The sequence below is a fragment of the Embiotoca jacksoni genome, unplaced genomic scaffold (assembly GCF_022577435.1).
Source record: "Embiotoca jacksoni isolate LCO1_2020_lvr unplaced genomic scaffold, fEmbJac1.0.p SCAF_29, whole genome shotgun sequence".
NCBI lineage: Eukaryota > Metazoa > Chordata > Actinopteri > Embiotocidae > Embiotoca > Embiotoca jacksoni.
The window spans coordinates 4,910,735-4,925,961 of NW_027185380.1; the positions used below are offsets into that span (position 1 = coordinate 4,910,735).

The following is a 15,227-nucleotide window of genomic DNA, read 5'->3' on the forward strand; positions in this document are numbered from 1 at the left end:
AGCACAAAGATATCACACAAAGAGAAAATGATCTCTCAGCATGTTAAAGGCTGTAAGACCATCTCCGAGCAGCTTCATGTTCCCGTGACGACAGCTGTGATGTGAGGAAGCAGCTGCAGGGCTGTGGGGCTGTGGTGTCCTCCTTCCATCCATGAGGAGAAGGCTGCAGCTCATCCCAAATGACTTTGGTACTCTGGACAATTGAGCAGTACTTCTGGGATTCAATTCAATTCAACTCAAACGTAGCCAGACACAGCGAAGGTCCTCACAACAGAAACTCACAATATTATAGAGAGAAATGCAGATATTCAACAATGAGCAACACGAGCAACAGCTGGAAGGAAGAATTCTCTTTCAATCGGAAGAAATCTCCGACAGAATCCGTCTCCGAGTCGTTTCTCCGCCTCGGCAGGTTGAGGGTGAAAAAAATGAACGGCACAGGGACGACAAACAATAATTAAGATTTTGTTTGTTTTTAGTTTTTTTTTAAAAGCGTTTGAACAGATGTGGCTTTTTATCAGCCTTATTCAGCGTCCATCATGACCTGACCTGGGAGACGAATCTGTGTTAAAGCCGAACTAAAATATACAAAGCAGCCAGGAAAACGGGAATAAAACAGATCAGCAGACTCATGCCCTGAACAGATCAGGAAAAACACGTGAAACAGAATCTGAAGAAACAGATGTGTTGTTTAAGTCAGCGAGAGCTCCGTCTCCTTTCAAAGCACAGCGATGATCAGAAAAGAACTGAAGATGAAAAAGTGATTTGTTTTTTGCGCCTGACATTTGAATGACTCACGCAGCGCTGAGCGATATCGAGCCGTATATTTAGTCTGACAGTGAAACATCCGTCCAGACTGCGGAACAATAAATCCTCCCGGCTGCTGTTCGTTTCTGTCCTCTTGTGTCACTGACTCGTCTGGGAACGAGTTACGAGCACCGCCCCGAGGCACTGGCCTCAATTTCCGTACTTTGTGGCCCACTTTATGAAAATATGTGTCATGGTGAATGTAGTGTGTGATGGTACGAATAGACTGTGGTCCTCCGCTACCAGCGAGGGGACACAGTGTCCTCCTAAAGTCTGAGAACTGCAGAGGGAATGTTGGTACATGAACTTTAAATCTCATCACAGCAGGGAGACAAATGTTCAGACTCACTTTCACTTTGGTGAAATATGTTTCTCAATTTATAGAAATGGAATTCAATGTTAAGTCACCTTCTATTAAGACGTGCAAAGGTATTCAACATCAGTCATGTAAATGAGGCCTAAAATGGCTTGATCTGGTGGAAAATATTCAAATTATGATTTTGAAGCCATGACTACAGAATGAAAGCATATTAAAATATAATTCATGATTTGATTTAATGTGAAGACAAAGGGATTTTGTCTTGAAGGTACTTTTGTGTTCACAGTGTATTTCAGCCATTTTAGGAACTAAACTTGAATTTGTTTTTTTCAACTTTCACTGAAAAAAAACAAAAAAAACACGCCTTTGGAAGCATTTATTCTAGTTGCATAAACATCACCAAAATGGACCAAAATAAAAAAATGAAGCCGAGTGGACCAGGAAGTTCAGAGACTGTGTGTGCAGCAGCACGATGTTCAGAGAACAGCAGCTCTGAACTTTGAGGAATAACTCGTCGCCTGATTAAAATCAGCTGATGCATTCCTCCTAAACTATTCTACAGAAATGTAATAGGTTTGTATGGATGCTACAAATGACTAAATGTTGACACCACAGTGAATAAATAAAGCTTTATTTTCAGTAAAGAATTATGTATAATATTCACAACATTGCCCTCAATACTGTTTGTAAGTAATAAGAGTCAAACTAAACATCATTTAGGCTTCAAGGATTCATTCGTATTAACAGATTCTAATGTACTGTCCTTCACGTGGACATTTTAACAACCTTCAAACTTATCGAACACTCACACAAACACATCCAGTAAAATAAAATCACACTCGGAATAAACAGACCAAAACGATCAGTCTGACACTTCTTGGTTTTGGGTTCAATTGAGTTTTATTTCGTTTGGAAATGGAAATGATCTCATTCTGAAGGAAGTTTTCTCCAACTGGTGAGAAGACTCAAATTTAGGACTGACCTTCCGATATTTGTGTGAGCAGAGGATGCACCGAGGCTCCGGACCCGGTGCTGTAGTGATTGCACTCTGCTAAAAACAACAAAAAAGTGCATTTAAAACATAACCTGTGTTTATATCAAGTTTATGTTTCACCATTCACACCGATCTGTCTGTAGGTGCAGTTCAGGATCCACAATGGTGAGCAGATCTCCGAAGCTTGGCTCAAACTGCAGTCCCGATTTCTGGTCGCTGATTGGTCGATGCATGTCTCCAGATGTTGGACAACAGCAGCCCGAGGTCCGCAGGAACACATCACGACTCCTCCTCCCTGCGGTCACGTCTTCCTGCACCACATCACGGGAAGTATGGCTGCACTCACGGTCAGAAGAATCAGGTGTCCATCTTCTCCTTCTTCTTAAAGAGCTTCATCAGCTGGTGGAACCTGTGAGCGATCTGGGAAACGGCCGACGGTCACTTCACGCTCCTGCTGCACAACCTGAAGTCATAAACTACAATAAAAAGTAGGAAAAGAGGTTCTCTCACCTGCTCCGAGGGCTTCTGGAGTGTCTCTGACAGCGCGGAGAACGTCTCCCGTGACGCACCTTTAGTCTTCAGGTCGATCAGAATAGCTCGATCTTCATCTCTGGAAGCAGCAGCACAAACATGATGAGCTCCACATCCTCAACATGGAAACACACTTCTGATGTCCACAGTCTTGTCTCAATCTCTACAGCCAACGGCAAAGCGTCAAGAGATAATGGAAATAATCATCAGTAGAAGTAGTAGATCAGTGGAGGACAGGAAGTCACGTTGAGGGACACACACTGAGTGAAACGTTCTGCTTCTGATCGAAGGTGAAACCATCATCTTCATCAACCAAGCATATAAACTAATTCAGCTGCTGTAGAGAGATCTCTTGGTTTCCAAAATCTACCGGAAGTTTATTAAGTACATGAAGAAGATGACGAGCTCACGAGCACCGACCCCGACCTGGGACCACCAACCCCGACCTGGTACCACCGACCCCGACCTGGTACCACCAACCTGACCTGGTACCACCGACCCGACACCACCAGTTGTCCATGGAACGGTTCCTCTGATGGAGTCACACCAGGAATTTGGTGTCTAACTTCTCATTTACATTAAGTTACTGCAACAACAACTGGTGGTGAACCGGGTGCTCGTTGTCCAGAAGTAAACATGCATTTTGTTGTTGAGATCTTGAGGCATTCATCCAACTCCATCACCTCGTGTTGAAGCATCTGTACTGAACTCCTGGAATTCAATTGAATTGAATTCAACTTTATGTATACATGACCAAATCACAACGCAGGTTATTTCAGGCCACTTAATACAGTAAAGTCCTTACAGCAGAACTTTACAGCACTATAGAGGACTCACTGTTGTATTCAACAATTCCTACGTAAGCTAGGAGGAAAAAAAAAAACTCTAACAGGAAGAAACCTCGGATGGAACCAGGAAACTGGAAGATGAAAACACCTCGATTCTTGTATGACCTGCAAACTTGAAACTGCGTCCCAGTGTCTGCCAATATTCATCACCTTCACACGGCCGTAAGGAGTGGAGCGGCCCTCCACGGGCCACAACCAACAAACTATTATCCATATTGGATAATCCTGACCACCCTCTCCACCACCTGCTGCAGGGACAGAGGAGGACGTTCTCCAAAAGATTCCTCCAGCTCCGCTGTCACAAGGACAGATACAGGAGATAATTCCTGCCGACCGCAATAAGACTGTACAATAACTCACCTCTGGCAAAATCCATCACACAACAATAACACTGTTGACTGTGTTTCTTGGTTGTTTGTATATAATATATATAGATATATACTGTACTGTATATAGTTTATATACTGTGCATTTTATATTTTTACTGCTATTTTATTGCTTTTCTATTATTCTATTATTATCTTATTGCTTCTGTATGCTGCTGTAGCGAAAAAATGTCCCCTCGGGGATTAATAAAGTAACTACCTACCTAACCTAACCTAACCTAACCTGGTCAACACTACCACAAGGAAATGTGTTGCACTGCCAAAAGAGCCACGGAAATGCACATCTGCATCCATACGTGAAATTATGCCTAAGGATGTAAAATAAATCCAGATAAATGTCCCATGTTAGAGCTGTCTTTGGTTGTGACCTGTCCAAGGCACACCTGTGCTCACGAACACTGATTTAACAAGTTTGAGAGAAATAAACCTTTTGTGAGCATTAAAGAAGTTTTACATCTCTGACTTCAACCACAACCAAAACTGTCACGTATGTATTTTGGTCGAGAGCCTTAAATCTTCTGTTCAAACACTGACCTGCTCCACGCCATCACCACCTCGCCCTTCTTCTTGACCACGTTCTTGGCGGACAGACTGCTCGGCGACAGAGACGCAGACGAGGACATGGACGCCTCGTCGTCCCTCTTGGAACCCGCCGCCATCTCTCCGCCGCCTTCCTCCTCCTTCTTCCTGGACCTCTTCGCTTTTGGTTTCTCTTGTTGCTTCTTGCGTTTCCTGCCTCTGTCGCTGTCCGCCTGCCGTTTCTCCGGTGAGCTGCCTATGTCCTCGGCTGTGGCGAGACTCCTCTCCGACTCGGACACGTCCATCTCACCTCTCTCCGAGTCGGACCCACGTGACCCTGATGATCGGCTCTGCTGCTCCGTATCGGAGCTCACGGCGGCGCGGCGCCGACTAGTACCCGACTTGTTGGGCTTACTGGGACTCTTCAAGCTCCGTGACTCGCGTGAAAGAGCTTTCGAAGGACTTTTCCAAGACGTGTCTTCTCGTTTGAGACGCGTCTGACTCTCATCAGTGACGACGGTTTTATGATGACCATTCAAACCGATGTCTGAAGGAGCAGCTTCAGTTTTCAGATCCTCCTTCGAAAAACCGTCCTTGAAGGTACTTTGTTGCGTTGACATGTCTTCTGTTTGGTGGGACGGGTCGTTTATTGCCGGGCTCTCGTTGAGGGGGAGACGGGTATCTGATCCAGTGTCGGCTTGGCAGATCGTGCGTCTTTCAACCAGGTGAGAGAGAAGGTTCTCTGAAGGTCCATCCCCGCAGGGGTCGGTATCTTTCTGAGTAAAACCAGCTCCACCTTCCAGAGACGCCTCGTCGTCTTCTGCCTGTTGCGGCTCTTCTTCCGTTAGTGTTCGACTGAAGCTCTCATTAGCAGTCAGAGTGACGTCCGCGTCCACGCTCGCCTGCCGGATCTTGACGATGAAATGATCGTTGGACCGCTCCATCACCAGCGCCTGCATGGGCACGTCGGGCTTGAACACGAAAGGCGTGGCGAGCGTCTCCGAGGAGACGCTGCTGCAGGAGCCGCAGCTGGAGTTGTCGGTGTCGAGGACCAGGTGGATGTCTTGCTCCGAGGCGTCCTCCCCGTCCATCAGCGCGTCCTCGCTTATGTGCGCGCTGATGACGCTGTCCGGGGTGGACATGATGGTCATGCTCATGCTGGACGGCTGCAGGAAGCTGAGGTGGCTGTCGGACTTGAGGGGCGACGGGATGGTGAGGGACACCGCCAGGTCTTCGGCCAGGATGGAGTACGAGGTGTGTGAAGCCTGCAGGCCTCGGCTGTCTGAAGGAACCTCTAACAGGCAGCTCTCATCAAATAAAGCCGGGTTCAGGGCGATGGGATCTTTGCGGCGTGGGGAGGACATCTTATGAGGCGAAATGCTCGACCAGGTAGCGATAAGTTTGGAGGGAGTGTCGAATTTTTGTGGCGAGAACAGCTTGGACGGGGAGTCGAACTTGGATGGCGTGGTGATGCTGATGAACCTCTCCCCATCCTTCCTCGGCGTCCCGACGGACCACGCCGTGTTCTCTCCGCTGATGCCGTTGTTTTCTAACAAGTCGGATCCTTGCAGGAGACACTTGAAGATTTCTCCCATCTGAGAGTCTCTGACCAGGTTGAACGTGAGACTGGAGGCCTGCTGCTCTGTGAGGAGCTCAAAGTCCGTCTTGTCGAGCACAGAGCCGTGTTGAGACACCACCAAAGAAGACACGTTGGTTTTCTCTGGAGCCGAAGGGAGGTTTTTAGGAGGAAGGAGCTCGACCACGGTATTTATATTTGGGCAGTTTGGTGGATCTTTGTCCGTGTGTGGGATTCTGATGTCTTTACCTCGGCTTCCGAGGCCGGTTCTGTAAGGAATCACGGCACAAGACTTGGTCCCGGTGGTGGGAACAGACGCTGCTTCCTTCTGTTCACACTGTGGCTTCTTTGGAGAAGTCTGTTGAGCTACTTTCTCCTCTCTACCGGACCTCCTGTCCTTGACCGGAGCTCTTGTTGGTTTGCAGAGACTCTGAAGTATCGTGTGAACGTCCTTGAACAAGTATTCGACTTGGGCGTCTACAAAGTCCCACAACTTCTGCTTCAGATCGACCGCTTGCTGTTCAAAAATGCGCTTCACGATACCGTTATTTGATATTTTGCCAAAAACAGACACGATCAGTTTCTTGAGATTGGACTTCAGCTCGGCTGCCTGACCGCATATCGGACCAAAGTTAGCACCATCCACAAACTCTATAAAAGACTCCTGAAAATTTTCCATCACTCCGTAGAAGCTCTTCTTAGGGAAGGTTTTATGAAGCTTCATGTACTTTTTTCGGATCTTGGTGCGAACCAACTTGAACGTCTCCATTATTTCTTCAATGGTGGAGAAAGAAGCTTTACTCGCTGCCGGGCAAACCGTCTTAAAACGACTCTTCGGGCTTCGTGTCGACACACCTGCCGTTTCATTCATTTCTTTTGATGCAGCGCTCTTTTCTTCAGATTTCCTCTTTAATATAAATCGAGGACTTGCTTTATTTCTGACTGGCTGTGCTAGCTTTGCCCTCTTGGTTGCAGGAACGGGGGAATCGGCAGCCGTCTCATCGCTCTCGCTTAAAATCTCCCCTTCCTCCAGGTCTGTGTCGGAGAGGCTTGAAGGCAGGTCGGACACCTTATCAACAAGGTTTACTGTGTCACGGTTTGCAGGAGAACCTGGATATTTGTTCTCTTTATTCACATCCAACTTCTTTGAGCTGCCATCAACAGGTGGACTGGAAAATTCTGCACATGAAAGAGAGAGAGAGAGAGAGAGAGAGAGAGAGAGAGAGAGAGAGAGAGAGAGAGAGAGAGAGAGAGAGAGAGAACGGTCAGTCCGAGAACAGAAACATGTGGATGTTATACAGCCCTCATTTATTGACATTTGGACACCATTTCTTGGTCCTTCAGAGAAAAGTAAAAGTTGTGATCACAAGATAATCGGCCTGGTAATCCCATCTTCTGCATGCATGTGAGATTTAATATTCCGTGACGTCATTATCAGGCCAACTTTACCTTTCTGAAGGCTCTTGACATGACCAGGCTTGCCGTGCACATGGAGCAGACTTCTCTTGGCGATCCGTACCGGACTCCTCAGAGGGCTGATGGCGTCCGGGATGCTCTTCAGGTTGCTCAGTGTGTGCATCATGGAGTCCTCATCGTGGAGTAATGGTGCAGAGCTGGACAGCTTGATGTCCTTCCTCTGTCTCTTCCCAGGACTGAAGACGTTCTTTGGTGTTACAGTGAGGTCCCTGTATCTCTCCGGCAGTATCCTCTCCTCTGTGGTGCTGCTAACTCGGGGGACTCCGATACAGCTGCTGGAGGAGCTGGGCTCCGCTGGGAGGCTGCTGTCATCGTCAGTCGTCTGCGTTAACACGTAAATGGCCTCCGTTAAACTCAGCCCTTCTTGAGGAAGAGACTCCAGGCTGATTGTACTGGAAACAGCATCTGCATCTTGAGGACCATCTCGCCTATCAGAACCATCTTTCTCATAAATGGACCGCGGTGAATCAGGAGGACATCGTCCTTGCTGACAGACCTGAGGTAGGACAGTGGGAGGACGATGCCAACTTTTGGGACTGGTCTCGTAAGTCGTGTCTTTAGTCGTACTCGTTTCCCTTTGGTGTGATGAAACAGCATCCCCTGCGGGTAAATCCAGCGCTACACTCTTCTTTACTGACGCTTTAGGAGGTTCTACACTTGAATGGAGCACGGCTGGTTCTGTAACAGCAGCAGGTAGATCAGTATTACTTCCAGGGTCAGCTGTTTGTAGGTCTTTACCAGTGGATTTTTCAGAACTGCTCCCAGATGTGCTGCTGGGAACTGGTCCCTCCGGTGGTCCACATTCAGCTACCAGGCTGTCGGAGATCACTTTGGTTTTGTCCTCGTGATCTTTTGAAATGTCCACTGCTTTGAGAGAACTAGTCTCTGCTGGTTTTGGTTTAAGACGCGCCGTCGTCTGATTTCCTGCTTGGGACTGAGCTGAGGTAGTTTGAACTGGATCTTCACCTGCAGGAGCTTCCTGAACATCTTTCACAAGTCTTTTGTCAGGACGTAAAGCTTCGAGGTTACCTGGAGATCGTTCCGCAACATATCCCAACTCTGCTTCAAACTCACTGGTGTTGACTTCATCAATGACGCACATATCGTAGAAGTCGGGCTGTGAATTCTCCTCCTCTGACCCGATTTCGACATCTTTGTCCTTCTGGTCGCCATCGATGCGTAACACGGGCTTCTTGATTGGTGAGAGGGTTAAATTCAACGTTTCCATGAAGCACAGTTTCCTGTTTGGACTATTTTCTTCCACGGAGCTTTTCGCACCCACACTTGGTTCTTCAGATGATCTTTTGAAGCCTTCGTGTGTCCTTTCCTGTCTTTTCTTACTTTGCACATCCACTGTAACGTGATTGGACTTTCTGGATTTCTGTTTCTCCCGTTCTCTGCTGGTCTCTGACGCAATGTCACTCTTGTGCTTCCTGATGGTTTCACCGTCACGTTGTCTGTTGGTTTCACCGTCACGTGATCGGTTGGTTTCACCGTCACGTCTGTTGGTTTCACCGTCACGTGGTCGGTTGGTTTCACCGTCACGTGGTCTGTTGGTTTCACCGTCACGTGGTCGGTTGGTTTCACCGTCACGTGGTCGGTTGGTTTCACCGTCACGTTGTCTTTTGGTTTCACCGTCACGTCTGTTGGTTTCACCGTCACGTTGTCTGTTGGTTTCACCGTCACGTTGTTTGTTGGTTTCACCGTCACGTTGTTTGTTGGTTTCACCGTCACGTCTGTTGGTTTCACCGTCACGCGGTTGGTTGGTTTCACCGTCACGCGGTCGGTTGGTTTCACCGTCACGCTGTCTGTTGGTTTCACTGTCACGCTGTCTGTTGGTTTCACCGTCACGTTGTCGGATGGTTTCACCGTCACGTCTGTTGGTTTCACCGTCACGTGTGTTGGTTTCACCGTCACGTTGTCTGTTGGTTTCACCGTCACGCTGTCGGTTGGTTTCACCGTCACGTTGTCGGTTGGTTTCACCGTCACGTTGCCGGTTGGTTTCACCGTCACGTTGCCGGTTGGTTTCACCGTCACGTTGTCTGTTGGTTTCACCGTCACGTTGTCTGTTGGTTTCACCGTCACGTTGCCGGGTGGTTTCACCGTCACGTTGCCGGTTGGTTTCACCGTCACGTTGTCGGTTGGTTTCACTGTCACGTTGTCGGGTGGTTTCACCGTCACGTTGCCGGGTGGTTTCACTGTCACGTTGCCGGGTGGTTTCACCGTCACGTTGCCGGGTGGTTTCACCGTCACGTTGCCGGTTGGTTTCACCGTCACGTTGCCGGTTGGTTTCACCATCACGTTGCCGGTTGGTTTCACCGTCACGTTGTCTGTCCCCCTTCCCCTGATGATCTTTTGGTCGGTCCTCTTCCCTCTGTTTGGAGTTTGAATCAGTGTGACGCTCAGCCTGTTGACTTGAAGAAGACTTTTTCCGCTCCTTTGAGTCAGAACTTCGGCTACGTCCGTCACTAGTCTTGGATTTTCTGGGCTCTCGGCTGTAGCTTCTGTTCGAGCTGTGAGCCGTACCATGCTCAGAGTCTGATGCTGACATGTTGGCTTTATCCCGTCTCCACTCTCGACTGCTCCCTTTCTTGTCGTTAGAAACAGCTGTTCTGAGTGAAATCTCTGGTGAAGAGGTTTTAGCTCCTGATCGGCGCTGCCCCTCAACACTGAGGTAGTTCTTACTTTTACATGACCTGGAGTCCGACCTTCGTCCCGAGTCTTCTGCCCTAGAAGACCTGATTTTCTCAGGGCCATGATCCCTGTTGGGATCAGAACTACTTCTGTGTCTCCTATTTGTTGATTCGAGTAGTTTTTGGCTTTGATATTTGTCCTCTCTGTGTTTGGACCTGTGTTTTTCTGACTCCGTCTTTTTGTCTCCTACTTCACAGTCTGTTTTCGAAGGACTATGAGAAGATGTTTTCAAAGCTCTGGGCGAACTGTCTCTTTCTTTCTTGATAGGCTGTGGTGGATTCTCCTGGCCCCGCCTGGGAGGTGAAGGTGGAGGGGGTGGAGGTGGACCGGTTGGAGGAGGAGGAGGAGGCAGAGGATTGGATGGTGGAGGAGGAGGAGGAAGTGGCCTACTTGTGGCGGTGCGACTGGAGGAATTTGGAGCCCGCAGGTTATTTAGGTGAGACGGGTAATGATGGCGACCTTTCTCTGACCTGTGGAAACCAAAGATTTAACAACTGATTAATCAATCTGATTAAACACAGATCCATTTGATAGAAGCAAACTTCTGTCTATAGACCACAGTAGTTCAGTAGCCATAAAAACTGATAAAATCTCACCAGAAATCTTGGAGCAACTCATTAACGAACATTATATATATTCAAAAAGCAACTACCTATATTTAAGGTCAGAACGTTTGGTGTTTATACTTTATTATGATACCTGCCATTTTAGCTTAATGTAGCTACAGTAGCTAAACAATGTGTGTTTCCTGAGGGTCAAAAGCAACACTTCTCAGTCCTTAACCTCAAGAACAATATGTCATCATAAAACAGATAATATAATAGTAGTCAGTCACTGGTACAAAACAACAGACGTACCTTTGATTCAGCCTCTGAATCTCAGCATCTTTTCTCATCACCTCTTGTCGAGCCGTTCGTAAAAGAGCAGAGATGTTCTTCTTGAGACAGAAGTTCTCAGTGCTCAGCCCCGTGTTCTGTTAACGAAGCGAGAAACAAGAGATGAGAACCATTTCAAAAGGAAACCACAAACAAACAAGCAATTAATCAAACAAACAAACGAGCAGTGAACCGAGTGGGCAGCGTGATGGAGCAGGTGTAGTGTTGTCGAGGTATGATGAAATATCCAGAAATCTGTTAACGAGGATCTGAGCGTTTCCATAGTTACTGCAGTATTCGTATTTACTGTGCAGCCAATTACAAATTCTTCAAATGAGATCAGATAAAGCCGTGAACTTCATCTGCTCTTTTTCTCTACATATTTCAGATTTTCTGATCCACCACAAGATTTTAGAGTGATTACATCATCAGGTTGAAGTCAGAGTGAGAACCACAGTTCAGCTGAAGACACATTTAAACAATGTGGAAAATAAAAGCTGGTTGAATAAAGTTGTAGTATCAGTTAAAAAATGTACAACTTATTCTCAATGAAGCTTCATAATATTTCAGCATTAATGCACCATTTCTTAACTGCTGAAAAAGAATTAAAAACAAACAAACCTGTATCTCCATCTGCTCCAGTCTCCTGCGCAGCTCTTTAATTTGGTTTTGTGCTGCTTGGAATCTGGACTTTAACTGGAAGTACACAAAGAAACAGACGGACTGTGAGAGTCGGTCAGTCGACTGCAGCGTTTCATCAGAGCACAGTGATTTCTACTCAGCCTCCATCACAGTACTGAGATATGTTATACTGCTTTCACACCCAAATCTTAGCGTGATGCAGAATAATGAGAAACGGTTGAGTTCTATTGTAACAATTCCAACACACCGATCACGGAGATCATTTCACATCATTTACCTGCAGCTGCAGCTTCGCACACATCACTACTGAACCACACAATATTACAAGACCACGCAACACAAGATTTACAAAGTGAAGCCTCTTATTCAGGTGTTGACTGAGAGGACTCGTACTAAAAAATACCATAAAAAAAATCCTAATAAAGAATAAAACAACACCAAATATGCAGGATCACCTGACTAAATACAAATTAAAAAGACACTGTCCTCTGCCAGAAGGAACGAGGCAGTGACAGCTTGAATAATGTGAAATTGTAGGGGGACATTTTATGGACCAAATTTTGGTCTTTTTTTTTTTTGACGTTCGGGTACAACAGAAAAAATCTATACTGATAAACGAATTGACTGATAATTGTAAAAGAATATAAAAAGAATAAAGGCAAACATTAATATTTATCATAAACCGCTTTAGAAATTGATTTCATTCATTTAGCAGCGCTCCTGTATGGCAAAGTGCTTGCCTCATCCTTAAAAGCATGTATTTATGGGATGAACAGGAACTGACCTTTAAATATTAGAACAGTTTAAGGAGAAAATCCCTCATCAACGAGGTCTAAAACCTTTACAATAACCCACAGGCACAGCTGAAAAAAATAAAAATAAATCTAAGCTGGAAAGAAAGCTGCTGACTCAGGCAAAAAACAACAGTGTGCTGATCAGTGCCCCACGCCTGACTTTCAAAATAAAAGTTTTCCAACAGCTGATATGGGAGGAAGGTCGTATGAAGGACATTGAGTCTCACCTCTGTGTACGACGACTCTCTGCTCTGCTGCTCCTCGGTCATGATCTCTTCATACAGATCCATTGACTCCTTTAGCTGAGAGCCAGTCAGAGATGACTGCACTGTAAAAAACAAACAAACAAAAAGTTGTTATCACGATTATGAAGTCAGCCTCAGAAGTGTTCGACTATTTTCCATAATAATAATTTTACCTGTATTGCTGTTAAAACTAACATCCAGGCCGTCGTAGATGTCCACTGAGTCTTCATTGACATCAGGTACCAACACTGTGGATATCATACATGTATTATTTACATATGTCAGCAGTTACATTGGGCAACAATCAACCCTTTTTTTTTAAAAACATCAGTCTTTAATCAAAATTATGGCCAAAATTCAAACAAATTTGAAGCAATTTTTTTTTTTTAATCTAAAACACGTGTGAAATGTGTGAAAAGCTGATTATGCAGTAAGTGGGTTACAATGATTACATTTAACAAGTACAAATCTAATTTAAACAACGAAAGCAGACAAAGCCTTGTTGTCATGGACCCCAGGTTGGTAACCATGGTATTATTTGGTATAATATAGTCTTAGTACAAACCAGAATTCCTGATAATACACAAATACCACTAAGAAAATCTAAATATAACAGCCAATGTAAAAAAAACAACAGATGTATACTTACGAGCGGAGGCATTATTGGAGTCAGTGATCTCCATCCTTTCAAATATCTTTGTGGCTTGTTCACTAAGAATTACCTGACCAAAAAAACGCCAAAAGAAAGGAGATAGTTATGATCTGAGGTAAGACCACCGTTAATCAGGAATACATTTAATTAATACTAAAGATGATAAACCAACCTCAGGGCACAATCCACAGATTTCCCATACATATATACAGAGTACTATCTCAGAGACTACACACGTTTAACAGAAAGCCTGCCTTACAAACTGGATTTGAAGTTTTCCCTTCTTTCTTTATACCCTCTTATTTCTGGTTGGATTAGTTTACGGTGGGAAATGTTATCGATCAATTAACAGCAATGTTTTAATGACATTATCAGTGTATCAGAGTGCATTTATCAAAAAAATGTCGCATCCTACATCATTAACACTGTTGCACTGTTTTAATTTTTTTTTTTTTTTAATCTTATTCTATTTTATTTGTATATGACTGTGCATTTTTTTTAAATTTTGTTATATTTATACCTTTACTGCCTGTATTTTTATTCTGTAATATTTGTTGTTTTTGCCGTTTCTTCCGTGCTGCTGTAACGAAAAAAAATAAATCCCCTAGCAGGATCAATAAAGTATATATATCTAAAATAGATATTTATGTCTGTTTTTTTTTCTTTTCTGAATCACAAAAAAGTTCTCATTGGTCCTTCAGAGTGATATACATCATGTCATAATTCATATCAGCAATTATAAACGCCATGACAGAAGGTAAACAGGCTGTAGTAAACTCCACAAATGTTTGTGGAAAAGGAACTGTGTCTGATCACAGTATGTTAGTGTGGTGAACATGGTGGTCTCACTGGACCCTGATGTCCACTAATGTCCAAACAAAGACCAAAGAAGTCCAAACTGGGAGGACAGTTTCATGTAGAGTAAATCCTCTTGGCTTAAAAACTCTTTTTGTCTGCAGTTTGAATGTGATATTTGACTCATTTACATTGTGACTTCAGCTAATATAGTCAGTATAGTCAGCTGCTGTTGTTAAACTCACGTGACCTCGAAGCTCTCCGGAAATTTGCACTTGAATCGGGTGTTAAAAGAAGAAGTCTGAACCCGAATAACACAACGTATATAAACATATAAAAAACGTTTGACCAAAGCTTTACATGCTAAAACACATATTCGTGTCGCGGTCACCAGGTGTTTATAATTCAGTAAAAAAAACAAAAAAAAACGCATTAATGATCCTTTCTTTCTATTTTTAATATGAATAATTGCTGTTAATAAAGAAAATGTTGACTCATGTAACGCTGGCTGCGTAATGTAACCGTCGTTACATTACGGACGCTAACGTGAGCTCAACATGTGTTAGGACACGTTAATGAAAAGTATATTACAGCAGGCTCACCGTGAAAACGTTGACTTACTCGCTGCAGTATTGTTCTCTTGTTTACAACCGTGATGTCGCGCCAAGACTTCTTTGCACAGGAAGTAACGACATTTTTTTTTTCCCGCGGTCTGTTACCGGGGTTAAGTGTCTCCTTACAGCTCACAGGTTTTAAAAAAAACAAAAACAAAAAAAAACCCTGAAAACAGGACTCAAACCTTAAAGATGACGGAAACTCAAAGGCCTCTCCGGCAGCTCGCGGTCTCCGGTCCCCCGCTGAAACAACGGGAATCAGTAAAAAAGCAGCATATTAGAGAGCTCGCGAGCACCAAAGTTGTTTCACTCCCTGTGACAGGAGGATTCTACCAGTGGCGCTGTTCGCGTGCGTCATCACCGCGCGACGTGAAGAGAGAGAGCGAGAGCGAGAGAGAGAGAGAGCGAGGTGAGGGGCGGGGAGAGTAAATCTCGACCCGGAAGCACTTTTGCTTCGCTC

General features: G+C 45.0%; 1 protein-coding gene across 3 annotated transcripts; it reads right to left on the reverse strand.

Annotated features, from left to right (window-relative positions):
• Positions 1 to 1,487: 1,487 nt before the first annotated feature.
• casp8ap2 (caspase 8 associated protein 2) lies at positions 1,488 to 15,092 on the reverse strand. Of its 3 annotated transcripts, none has more exons than XM_069161741.1 (10): positions 14,953 to 15,092; positions 13,356 to 13,428; positions 12,880 to 12,954; positions 12,689 to 12,789; positions 11,647 to 11,721; positions 11,008 to 11,123; positions 7,430 to 10,620; positions 4,420 to 7,159; positions 2,631 to 2,730; positions 1,488 to 2,540 (listed from the first exon to the last, which is right to left on the reverse strand). In XM_069161741.1, exons 2-10 carry the CDS (start codon positions 13,387 to 13,389, stop codon positions 2,478 to 2,480), a joined length of 6,495 nt encoding a protein of 2,164 aa, XP_069017842.1. In that variant the 5' UTR covers positions 13,390 to 13,428; positions 14,953 to 15,092; the 3' UTR covers positions 1,488 to 2,477. The 3 variants fall into 3 exon arrangements, with proteins under 3 accessions (XP_069017842.1, XP_069017840.1, XP_069017841.1); XM_069161739.1 differs by having other exon boundaries at positions 14,756 to 15,092; XM_069161740.1 differs by lacking the exon at positions 14,953 to 15,092 and having other exon boundaries at positions 13,356 to 14,726.
• Positions 15,093 to 15,227: the final 135 nt, after the last annotated feature.

What these genes read in the sequence shown, in the direction of transcription:
- casp8ap2 (XM_069161741.1), bottom strand. Translation starts at nt 13,389, where the DNA reads ATGGAGATCACTGACTCCAATAATGCCTCCGCTC. An exon ending in TGTCAAGAGCCTTCAGAAAG is followed by an intron (nt 7,160 to 7,429) that starts GTAAAGTTGGCC and finishes TTTCATGTGCAG; the next exon opens with AATTTTCCAGTCCACCTGTT. An exon ending in GTGGTGATGGCGTGGAGCAG is followed by an intron (nt 2,731 to 4,419) that starts GTCAGTGTTTGA and finishes TGCTGCTTCCAG; the next exon opens with AGATGAAGATCGAGCTATTC.